Source organism: Enhydra lutris, unplaced genomic scaffold (assembly GCF_002288905.1).
Source record: "Enhydra lutris kenyoni isolate GAN:26980312 unplaced genomic scaffold, ASM228890v2 scaffoldscaffold8, whole genome shotgun sequence".
NCBI classification, from domain to species: domain Eukaryota; kingdom Metazoa; phylum Chordata; class Mammalia; order Carnivora; family Mustelidae; genus Enhydra; species Enhydra lutris.
The window spans coordinates 3,376,854-3,389,267 of NW_019154092.1; the positions used below are offsets into that span (position 1 = coordinate 3,376,854).

Consider the following 12,414-nt stretch of genomic DNA (forward strand, 5'->3'; position numbering starts at 1 on the left):
GGCATCAAACCTCTCATCCTGGGACCTGCAGCCCCCCTGGGACCTGCCCTCATGTGAGGCCTGGACAGGAGGCTCCCCGACCCCCAACTCTACCCCCAAGGTCCCAAACAGGGCTAAGGGTGCAGGCTGGGCCACTGTAGGCCAAGTACCAGCCACAGGCCCAGACCTGGCCTCCAAGTGCTCCACAAGCCATGTGGGAAGGGAAAGTCCACTGAGACTTCATGGGAACACCCCGCTCTGGCCTGAGGACTCACACCCCTTCCCTGTCGTGGCAGGCAGAGAGGAACAGCTTCCCTGGGGTTGGCCTGCAGACTGCCCTGGGGGGCGTGACTCCATGGGTTTCTCCACACTGGGTTGGTTTGGGTTGATTAATCAGTTCCTTACCTACCGAATTCCTCTGAGTCTTTGCAAATGGACTTGCCTACCCCTGGACTCTACATGCCTTTTCTCTAGATGGACAAGACGTGACTGCTGTTAACCCGAGGTCTGAGAGAAACCCAAACCATGTGAACGGTTCACAAGCGCCCACGCCCCCTTCTTCCTGCGCCGGCCCCGCGGACAGGCTGGCCTGCACCCCGCCTCACGGTGATTAATTAGCCAGGGATCTGCAACAACTCCTCTTCATGCCTAAATATTGTTTCAGCCTATCAGACTGTTAGTGCAAAGCAGGATAAATGACACCTCGGGTCTGGCGTACTGACCTGCAGGGCCTGCTGCTCATCCAGGCTCCAGACAGCCAGCGCCTTCTCCGCGGAGCCCGAGACGCCCCTGGCCTTCTGGGAGTCAAAGTCAAAGCCCATGACGGGCTCCGTGTGGCAGGCGACGCGGCTGCACACCTTCCGCTCAGAGACGTCCCACAGGGCCACCGATCCGTCCTCATAGCCGGCCAGGAGGAGTGGGCGGGGACTGGAGTCGGCCTGCAGGGACAGCACAGCAGTCAGCTCCCGAAGAAGGCTCCAGTACATTCTGGGGGAGAAGGGGCTCTGGAGAGGGGCGGCCTCCCCCGCTGGGCCTTGGAGGTGGCCCAGCCAGGTACCGATTCCCCGTGTTCCCCACATGGCCCTAACAGTTTGGAGGCTCCGTGTGTCCCCTTGAGAGCAAACACCAGCGGCACCAGGCTGGCACGAGCCAGCATTGGCACACTCTGAAGACCGAGACTGGAGGGCGCCGAGCCCAAGGTCGCCCGGCACGGCCCCCGCCTCACGCTGCCAGGCTACTGCTGCTTGCCAGCCGGGACGGGCGCTGCAGCTTCCTCCTGCCTCCTTTCTGCAGGCTGAGACTTGTGGCCACCCCTTCGTGGGGCCGGTCACCTGTCTAGAACTGCCAGCCAAAGGAAATCGCGAACTCCATCTCAATGAAAAATGAACTTTCTGTGCTTTGTCAATGTCGCCGCGGAAGCCCCCCACCCCCCCAGGCCTGGTGAGTCGCCAGGGCGCTGACTGGTGTGAGCCGAGCTCTGCCGGCCCTGAGCTATTGTGATGAATGAGGACGCGGGTCAGAGGGCTCTGCACCCGGGACAGACGCCTCGTTTATCTCACCTCAGCAACCACTCCAGGGGAGCGCCTCGGGACGCCGTGTCACCCCAGCACTGAAAGTGGCAGCCCTGTGCTTGGTGCCCAGTCTCCAGGACAGGGACCCAGGTTGCTTCTGGGGCAAAGCACACGCCTGCCGATGCCTTTTGCTCTTCACTCGTCTCTGCATTTCCTGCTGAGCTGCCTGGGGTCAGTGTCACTCAAATGTCAGAAATAACTGAGCACACCCCCTCCCCAGTGAATTTTCCAAGAGCCAGGAGCTCAGCTGAGCCTCCGGGAACTGTGGGCCTGGCCTCTGCATGCAGTGGTAAGAATGGGGTCCTGGCGGCAGAGGGGTTGGAGCTGCTCAGCGAGACTGCTTCCTGGGTCACCTGCAACTCCCAGAACAGTCAGTCCCCTGTTGGCGGCAAGGCTGACACTGAGCAGAGTACCTGGGCCTCATGGGTCACGGGCTGATGGCACCAGGGAGCCTCTCCTTCCCCACCTGCTGGAGCTCCCGTTATGAGCTGCGTGGGTGCTTCCACCCACCCCGAGGGGCTCTAGGCCCCAACACTGTACACATCAGAAGAACCTTTGCTCGGCTAAGCAAGGTGACTGGGTTCAGCCAAAAGGCACCAGATCATGTGTCTAACAAGAGGACACTATATCCTCTACACCTGGAAGCAGGGCTCTCTCTGTGTATCAGAAGGGGAAACTGAGGCTTTAGGGTGCGATGTACGTCACTGGGGCCCTGGTTAGTGAAGGGAGCCAGGGGGAGCCTGATGCAAAGTGGCTCTTTGATCAGAAGGAGATGGCAGCTAGCCTGGAGGATATCTCCCGCACATCCACAGGAACGGCTCGACATTTTTTTTCTGATGATAATACGTGTTCATACATACAAAGAACGGCTCCTAGCTTCACTTAGCCTGTGGCAGCCTATGCCCCTCCCGAGGGCCTCTTATAGGCTGACCCCCGCCCCAGTGGGCCCGACTGAGCAAGCAGTTAGGAGAAGGGCCCCATGACCATGAACCCTGTGTGTGCACCCGCCTGCTGATGCTGCCACGGAGGGATCAAGGCTGGGAGCAGCCGAGCGTGATCCCTGCCTCCGTCTGGCCTCCCATGCAAACCCGTCAGGGTCGGTACGCTTTCTCTGCAGTTCTGTAATGGGGAAGAGCTCCACTTTGGTATCTTTCAAGTTACCTGAATGGAAACTATTTGTGCAGCATGAAATTATTTATAAGGCTTTTCTCCAGACACGTATAGACTGCTTGAAGAAGCGATTAGGCCCTCTGCTCAGGTACCTCATCTCAGGCCGCTGTGCCTCTCCAGAAAGGGACTTCCCCCATGAGCAACCATATCTGGACCCTGCTAGGAGGGTGAGAGCCAGATGAGAACAGCCCAGTGCTCTGTCTGTTGACCAGGAACTCATGCGAACCCCCTGGCCAGACCTGCCCAGTCCCACCCAAGAGGTCAGCTCTGAAGAGCTCACCTGGGGCCCACTTGGGTCTGTTCCCTTCAGGGGAGTGATCTGTCTTGTCGCCAGCTTTCCCATCCACCCTGCCTCTGCCCAGCCTCTCCTCCACTCCGCCGCCCCAGGGCGCTGCTCCTCTCAGTGCCAACACATTGGTTCTGGTCTGTCTCTGCAGCCCAAGTTTGTAGCATGCCCGTGGTCTCTCGGTTCTGAGCGTCTCGGCTCGTTCACTGGCCGCATGCCAGTCACCCACCTATCAGAATAGGAGCCAGACCGACCTGCAGGGGCTCGCCTCACTGTTGCTGAGGGTGACCAAGCACTGAGCTCTAGCCCTGATGGCTGCTGCTCCCCATCCGTGCTGCAAGGCCCCTGAGGACCCCAGCTACAGGCGCGACAGGTAGAACAGCAGTCTCATGGCCTCAGGCCTTTGGGGACAGGCTGATCTCCCTGGGGCGAGGACCTAAAGTTGCCAGAAGGACTTGCTTTGTGTCTTCTGTCACTGGGTGTCCTAACTGGGTGAGACCCCAGCAGGCAGACCCCGCCTACAGCACTTGCTGGGATCAGTACTGTAGGGAGCTCCCAGCTCACTAGAGGGGACCCTAGGCCCAGGGTCTGAAAGCCTGTTCTCAGGGCTGCTGTAATCAGTATTCCTGAGCTTTAATGTGATAATCAACCTAATTCAATGCAAGTCGGCCCCTTTGAAGAGCCAAACAAGAATCTGGAGTGCTTGGGTGGCTCAGTCTATCTGCCTTCCCGCTCAGGTCTTCATCCTAGAGTGCAGAGGTGGATCCCCTTGGTGTGGCGCTGGGCAGTGAATCTACTTTCTCTTTTCCCTCTGCCCCTCCCCACCACTTGCATGCTCTCTCAAATAAAGTTTTTTTAAAAATCTAAAAAAAAAAAAAGGATACAGAACACATGGGTGGCTTAGTCGGTTAAGTGTCTGCCTTCAGCTCAGGTCATGATCCCAGGATCCTGGGATCGAGCCCCACATCAGGCTCCCTGCTCAGCAAGGGGTCTGCTTCTCCCTCTGCCTCTGCCCCTCCCCCTGTTGGTGTTCTCTCCCTCTCTCCCTAATAAATAAAATCTTTTTTAAAAAAAAAAAGGATTAAAAAAGAAGAATACATCTGAATGTTTCAGTAAGAAATACCATGTCAGGTCCCTCTGCCACACTCAGATTAATAAACTACAACCTGGACCTTCAGGTCTGAAGAGAAAAAAAAGGACATTTCAAATTAATGTCGACTCTCTTTTAACAGAACGCTTTGCGTTGGATCTGTATCAACTAACAAAAACTCGATTTGTCCTTCTGTCAACTATATTAATTACCTTAACAAGTTTGTACATCCCGTTTCTATACATTTTTCTGCTGGAATTTTTACATGATTACGCAATGACAGTGTTTCCAGGGAAGCAGAGTGAGCGGGTGCAGCCGCAAGGTCCTGCCCGGAAGTGTGAGCACCACACCGCAGCCCTAGGCGTCCAGACCTCAGGCGGTTCCCCGCCACAAACCTGCAGGTGCCAGGAGCACGGTCATCTTGCAGCCCCACCCCCACCCCTCTGCTCAGCTCCCCGTGGGCTTGTCTCTGAGCGGTGGAATCAGCTTATCGAAACAAATTCCAACTGGAATGTTCGTGAAGAAACTGCACAGGGGGAAACCAATGGCAAGAAGGCGCAGGTCCGTGGAGGGACGAAAAGCGTGGGGCAAGGGCTCTGGTGGCGTACCTGGCCCTGTGGGTCCTCTTGGCCCCACAGACATCCCCAAAGTGCCCAAGCCCATCTTGGGAGAAGTGCAAACAAGCAGCGCGGCACAAGGCAGGATCACCTCCTCCCAATCTCAGGCAGGCTCAGGTAGCTCCTAGAAGGTGCTGGTGAACTGAACAGAGCTGGGAAAATGGCTGTAAGCCGTGCTTTCCAAGGCAGGCACCGGTCAAGGACCTATCTACCGCGGTCTCTGTCACAGCAAAGATGCTACCTGGCATTCTTACCAGGTGAACACACCAGATCATCAGCTCTGTTGCCCCAAACAGCAGCAGCCCTGAGAAGCAGAACAGTAGTACACTTTGAGCCAGTGCTGTCCCATATTGGCCAGGAGGAGGCTGTGCCCTGTGGAGGGATGGGACTTCTAGTAGAGGCAAGTGGGCGGGCCCAGGAGGATCCCTCCCAAGACTCACTCTTTGCCTTGGAGCCAAAATCCATGCTGCTAGGACTCTGGAGTGTGACCCACTCCCTGGTCCTAGGCTTCAGCTGCCAGCCCCAGGAGATGTCTTCTGACCCTCTCTAAGCAGAAAGAATAGACAAGAAAGAAGGAAATGGCTGTAAATCAGAAATGCCAAGTGTGGCCGCAGGGAAAGTCAGCATGTTAAGCCCACTCCTGACTTGGAGGCAAAAAAGTCACAGAAGGTAATCCCCAGCCAAGCAGTGGCCGAGTGGGCTTGCAGGGTTAGTCAGCACTTCCCTCCTAGCCCTGTGCAGGGCTGCACGTGGGCGTGCGAAGAGGAGCGGAGTTCGTGGCCCTCTGCAGGAGGGGGATGCTCTGCTGACCCAGCTGTCCCTCCTCACTCCCCGGGCCGGTGCGGGGGGGTGGGGGGGGGCGCCCTGCAGAGGACAGCATAAGCCAGGCCCGCCCCAGGGCAGTTTGTAAGACAAGCAGCAGCGGCAGGGGGGCAGCAGGAGGCCCCGGGGGGACACTGAGGCTGCAGAAGGCAGCATGCATACAGGCTCCCAGGGGGCTCGTGGTTTGACAATAAACCAAATCCTGAATGGGGCATGATTCATGACCTGGAAGGCGTGACTGGCAGGGCGTGGTTGGCGTGCGCTGGGCCTTACCTGCCACAGCTCCAGGCACATGGGCATGCCTGGCTTGGCATCGGCCTCCGGCTTCAGGGTGCACACTGACGTCTTAGATGGCATCTCCAGAATCTGAACCTGACGGTAAGAAAACAAGTAGATTTGGGCAGGCGCCAAGTCGAGCCTGTGCTATACAAACAAGAGACTTTTAAGGCGATTAGCCAAGGCTGCTGCGAGTTTCTGTCTGCTCCCCAGAGGAACCTGGGAGCCGAGCCTCCTAATTAGGCCGCACAGGCTCGTGGGTTCAGGCGCTGCTGGGCGTTGTGAAACTCACACGTCATTCCTGAGTGACCGGCATGTCCCTCTCACCAGCATCACCACCTCTGGCCTTTCCTGATTTTACCTCTTCACTGAGCAGGGGGCTTGCTGGGCACTGACTCAGTTTACCCATCCTCCCGATCTCTGCCTCCTTCTCTTTCCTGATGTGGGCTTTCATGTGAACAACTCTGAACTATCTCAGGTGCATCGGATGGTTTACAGAAGTGCATGTGGGGGCGGGCACCATGGTGGCTCAGTCGGTTATATAAGCCTCTGCCTTCAGCTCAGGTCATGATTCCAGGGTCCTGAGATAGAATCCCACACCGGGATCCCTGCTCAGCAGGGAGCCTGCTTCTCCCTCTCCCTCTGCCTGCCACTCCCCTGATGTGCTCTTTCTCTCTCTCACTGACAAATGAATGAATAATCTTAAAAAAAAAAAAAAGAAAGAAAAGAAAAGAAAAAAAAAATGCACAAGGGACCCCTGGGGATCACCAGCAAGTCTAGGAAATGAACATCGTGTGCACCAAGGGGAATTGTGTTTGGGGCCTGGCTGGTCCCGACGCCCCGCACCTCTATACTGGGTATCACAGTGGTGTTTTGTGTCACCTGAATGCAGGGGCAGGCCCTCCTGTGCCCGGGCTGGAAGATGTGCCTTTCTGGTCCACACAGCCAGGTCACATTCAGGCCTGTCCATCTGAGCTGGGCCAAGCTCTGCCCCATACCATCTGCAGGGGATAGCTGCAGTCACAAGGAGCAGGCTTGGGCACTAGAGCACTGCCGCCCAGAAACTGCCCCCCGCCATCTGCATCCCTACTGCCTCATCTCCAGCAAAAACGGACAAGGGCGCCCCCTCCTGTGGTCCTTGGAGGTAGAGGGGATTCCATGTGAAGCAGGCCTGCCACTCCATGATGGGAAGGCTCGACCAGCCCTCGGGCCCCCTTGATGCCAGTGAGAGGGGCTGAGCTGACAGTGTGCAGCCACTATGAAGCCACACCGTCCCTCGCCAATAAGAGGACATCTTCTGGTTTGCAGATGAAGAGTCTGGGGCAGGGGTGGTGGGCGTTGAAGGGACAGCTGGCCTGCTGTCTCAGCACCCAGTAAACTGGAGGCAGGTGGGTGTGAGCTGGGCTGCTCTCACTAACCCACAGGGGAGAACCAGCCCAAGGCCTGAGATTAAGTCCTGAGTCCTCTCACGATCTGCTACCTGCACGCTGGGTCTGTCCGAGGGCACCCTGCAGGCAGGGTAGAAAGCCAGTGGCATGGTGGCCCTGTCCTCCCAGCTGCAGGCCTGCATGGGGGTGGCAAACCCACAGGCTGAGGCTGTGGGGACCTTCTTGGCAGGGCTCTTCCCAGAGACCCATGCAGTGTCCTCGGGGAGGGGCTCGCTGCAGAGTACAAACACGTCCCCACAAAGAGGCACACACCTACGTACGCACACACATACAGGCTCCCCCAGCGTCTGCGGGGCCTGCAGGATCAGTGTCCATACCAGCCCCCGCAGCCCTCACTGCCCACGAAGGAGACAGAAAAGACCCTCAGTGATGTGAGCGGTTGTTACTGTCGTCAACTAAGAGGCTGCTAGGAGCCCCTGGAACAGCAAAGATGGCTCAAGGAGGAGCTCTAGCAAAATAAAAAGACATGCAAGAAAAGTCACGTGGCAACCAAGACACAGCAGAACCTAAGGATGTCCCAGAAGTCAGGTGAAAACCCAGGAGAAGGGGAGGGGGCTTTCGGAGCCTCTGTGTCCTTGGCAGTGAGTACCAGCGACTCAATTTCAGGCTTACTGTTTGAGAATCAGCTGTAGACACTGTGGGAAGCCTGTGGGCCCCAGCCAGGGCACGCTCACCTGGGAGGCCAGATGCTCCATAGAACAGACAAAGAACTGCTCCTCTGGGTCGGGACACCTGGGCACCCAGCCCTGTACACATGGCAAAGCAGCAAAGCTGCTAGCAGTGTGAGGGCAGAGGGAGAGGGAGAAGCAAGCTCCCTGCTGAGTGTGGAGCCTCCTTAAGATTCTCTCTCTCAGAGCCAGTTAAGCGTCTGCCTTCAGCTCAGGTCATCATCCCAGGGTCCTGAGATCAAGTCCCACATCGGGGTCCCTGCTCAGACGACAGCCTGCTTCTCCTTCTCCCTCTGCCTGCTGCTCTCCTTGCTTGTGCAGTCTTTCTATCAGTGAATAAATAAAATCCTTTAAAAAATTTTTAAAGAAATATGGGTGCCTGGGTAGCTCAGTTTGTTAAACGTCTGCCTTTGGCTTGGATCATGATCTCGGGGTCCTGGGATTGAGTCCCACATGGGGCTCCCTGCTCAGTGGACAGCCTGCTTCTCTCTCTCCCTCTGCCTCTGCCCACGACTCATGCTCTCTCTCAAATAAATAAATAAAATCTTTTTAAAAAAATTTAAAAAATAAAAAGATTCTCTTTCTTTCCCTCTACCCCTCCTCCCACTAAAAAAAAAAAATTTTTTTTTTAAGTATATTAAAAAAAAAAAAATACTGACTGGGTAGTTGGGACCTGGGGGGAAGACCCTGATTGCTTACATGTGCTCATGGGGAGATGGATGCAAGAAGAAACAGAAGTCCCTGGACACACAGTCTGCATGGGCCCACACCCTGGATGGCCTGGTACAAGGGCACACAGGTATGGTGAGGGATGGCCTCTCCCAATCTGTGGGCCCAGGAAGATTCCTCTGGTGGCAGTGAGGAGGGGTGTGAAGGCAAGGGACTCAGGTAGGGATGAGTCACCCTGCAAGTCAGCTTGGGGAGGAGAGGGGGAAACCAGGACAGCCCCGAAGCCTCAGCAAGACACTATGGGAGGAAGAGTGAGTGGCAGTACCCACAGCCACATCCTGGGTGTAGGAGAGCAAGGAGCCCAGGGCCCAAGGACCTAGGCAAGCCCAGGGGCCGTTGTGAGTCCGACAAAGGGCTCTGGGCTCTGGGCTCTGGCAAGGGCCTGGACGCCTGCACTCAGAGCCTCCTCCAGATACCAGTGTACTTTCCATGTGGCACTCGACTGCAACCTTAGTTTCCAGAAGGTAAAATGTTTGGTTTGGGCAAGCGTGGCCACCCAGATGGCCGAGCAGGGTGGGAGCATGTCCTCCCTGGGCGTTGTCTGGGCATAGGCCAGCAATGCCTTTCCAAGCAGATTCCATCCAGGCAGATTCCAGGTGGGAACGTGGAAAACAATCATTTTCCCAGGATATCTGAGGTCCTTGGACTGGCTGCTCCTGAAAACCACAGGTGCCGCCTGCACTGGCGACGAGGGAGCCAGCAAGCCAGTTAAAAACAACCTGGAGCAGCACATTCTGGGTGTCAGGGGCCAGACACCGGGGGTGGGACGTGCAGCCAGGAAGGCCCAGAGAGGCTGAGAAGCAGAAGGCAGCACGGGGCATCCCCGCCTCAGTGGGGAGAGCTGGGCTCTACGGCGTGCAGCGCAGGAGCGAGGCTTGGCGCTGCCTGGCCCTGGCTGTCCAGGAGGAAGCACACCCCTCTCTTTTCACATTCATAAAACTTTTAACAGGTTTTTGGCAAATTGGCAAGAAAAGTGTATGTAGCTCCTAATTGGCGATTTAAGCGCAATCATGAACAAATAAATGCCTGTTCCTTTCTCATTATTTATGAACGGAATCTGCTTTAAGATAAACGAGTCTTCTTGGGTAGGGGCCAAACCTCGCTGCTGTGGGCATGGGGCCCCGTGTCCTTGCCCAGCGCCGCCTGCCGCACAGCCCCTTGGGGCCGGCAGGGAACACAGAGAGACATGGCCGTGGGCGGCAGACAGGAGGCTCCCTCTCCCTGCATGTGTGCACCCCCGGGCCCTCCCTGCCCCAGGCTCAGAGCCCCTGGCGCCCCACACTCGGCCCAGACCCTGAGCGCCTATGCCCCCAACACTCATCAGGCCTGTCCAATTGCTGCTCCTGGGTTTCTTCTTGAATTTCCCTTCAGCTCCCCAAGTGCTGGCCCCTCCAGCCACACCCTCATCCTCCACCTTACCCTCCCACCACCTGTTCCCCTTGGCGGACTCTGCCTCTTCTGCCTCTGGGGGTGTGGACATGCTGCCCACTCTGGCCTGAGCTCCATCTGACAGTCACCGCCGAGGCTCCATCACGCCCACCTGGAGCCCCGTTCTCTGAGTTCCCTTCTCACTTGCACCCTCTGTTCTGCAATTACTACCCCAGTGCCAGCCTCCCCCAACCCTCAGCATTCCAAGTCTGGATCAAGGCCTCTCATGCCAGAACTCAGTTCAGCAACCCAAAAGGCTGCCCCTGATGCCCAGACTACCAGAAGGCCACGATTTCTCTCCCACCATCTCCTGCTGGCCTGCCCGAGACTCCCCACCATGCATGCCTGCTCCTAAGTCCTTTGAGGACCTCTCCAGGCAGTCTCTGCCCCTGCACTCCTGATGGTCTCAAGCCCCACGCCGTGCAGTACTGGGTACTGGGGCAGCAGCCAGACCAAGGCCCCTGGAGTTGCAGCCTGGCACTCCATGGGGCTCCTGGGGCAGGCACAGCGATCCCCTAATAGGTGTTCAGGATGGGGAACCAAGTGCAAGCAGCTCGTGAAGCCAAGCGCCAGGCAGGCTGGCACTCACCTCGTCACTACCTCTCCCCGGCACAGCCAGCATCCAGCGCTCCTGAGCCCCAGCGAGGACGGAGCTCCTGCAGAAGCCCATGCTCTCCAGGGCCACAGAGTCCACGACGGCGTTCCTGCCCTCTGCCAGGTCCCACAGGCGCAACTTCAGGTCCCGGCCCTGACTGCCAAACCAAGAGGAGAGAGGCCATGAGCCTCCAAGGTGAGCAGACCGGGTATCCCACCTGGACCAATGCCAGCATGCTGGAGCCAGCCTGATGCTGAAGAAAGGCAGGGGACACCTTCCAGAGAGGGGCCCAGATGGTATGCATTACCTGGCTGAGGGCACCTCAGCCAAGGAAGGGCTTTGTATCCAAGATGCCTGAGGCCTGACACCTTCATGGGCCATCCCACAGGGGCACCATCAACCATGTGCCAGTGAGCTTTGCGACACATGCCCCATGACCAGCCTCCCGGGCTCTTCCTGCCATTCCCTGTGCTGCCAAAGTGTGAGTTCACCCTCCTCCCTCCCTCTGTGAATTAACTGTGATGGCCCGGCAATCCCACCCTCACGAGTTTGCCCAAGTGAATTTAATTATTCACACAAAAGCCTGTATACAAACAGCAGCTCTGTTCCTAACTGCCCAAACTCTACGCGACTCTTCAGTATGAGGCTGGGGAACCAACCATGTGCCTCCACACCACTGAATTCCACTCAGTGACACACAGGGACAAACTGTGACACGTGCTACAACCCACAGGAATATCGGATGCCTTCTGCTATGAGCCAAAAGGCCACCTACAGCATGATTCCCCTGCTGGCACGTTTCTGGGACAGCATGACGGCAGGTGGGGGACTGGGGCTCCCGTCTACAGGGGGCAGCACAGAGGCTCTGCAGGGTGCTGACAGCCCTATGTGGCGGCGGGGGGGTGGGGGGGCGCACCACCGTGATGGTGGCCATCATCAAGCCCACAGAACAACTCACAAAGAGCAAACTTTAGTGTGTATAAGTTAAGGAAACAATCAGGGTGCTGGGCTCCCAAGATGGACTGCAGACTGTGAAAAATGTCTTGCATACTGTACCCAGGAGGAGGGCAGATAGCCAATCTGCGGAGTTCTGGAAAAGTGTGTTCACTTGAGTTAAAAGCAAATACTTTTACAGAGACATCAGACCGGAATGGGACTCCCACGCCCACCACCTCCTCCATTTACGAGACGCCATCCTACAGGAAGAATGGGTGTTCCCCTCGCCTTCTGTTCTCTCTGTTTCCATCAGCTTGGATTTGCGTGTTCCTGTATTACTCAGTGGGCTGTCATCTACACTTCCCATTATTTATTTTTGTGCTCAAACCATCCCAGATTGGCCAGCGGGACCCCCTTTGAGCTGGCTCAGAGTCCTTCTGACACGTGTCCATCAGCAAGATATTCCAGACCCAGAATCATTTCTCCAAGGAATCCTTGTTCCCTCCAGTGCAGAGAGATATTTGCAAACCAAGGTCTGGGCGCTGGTGTGGTTATTGCTGTGAGATGCCGCTGCCGCCAGGCCCTCTCAGCAGAGCCAGGAAATACACACACAGTCACACACACACCCACCTCTCTCTCACACACGCAAACACTCACACACGCAAACACACCTCACACACCCCCCTCACCCACACACGCAAACACACATGCAAACACACCTCACACACACACGCAAACACACCTCACACACCCCCCTCACCCACACACGCAAACACACACACAAACACACCTCACACAC

The 12,414-nt window shown here is 56.8% G+C and overlaps 1 protein-coding gene across 2 annotated transcripts in view; it reads right to left on the reverse strand.

The window, feature by feature from the left end:
- Nucleotides 1–12,414, reverse strand: part of LOC111142656 (G protein subunit beta 1 like) — a 60,913-nt gene that overhangs the window by 16,703 nt on the left and 31,796 nt on the right. For both annotated transcript variants that reach the window (XR_002640278.1, XM_022495971.1), the window contains exons 5-7: nucleotides 10,674–10,836; nucleotides 5,809–5,907; nucleotides 702–917 (exon numbers count right to left, since the gene is read on the reverse strand). Coding sequence is in view for 1 of the 2 variants with exons in the window: in XM_022495971.1 (XP_022351679.1) it covers nucleotides 702–917; nucleotides 5,809–5,907; nucleotides 10,674–10,836 (478 nt within the window). In the remaining variant the exon portion in view is untranslated. The remainder of the gene's footprint in view (nucleotides 1–701; nucleotides 918–5,808; nucleotides 5,908–10,673; nucleotides 10,837–12,414) is intronic.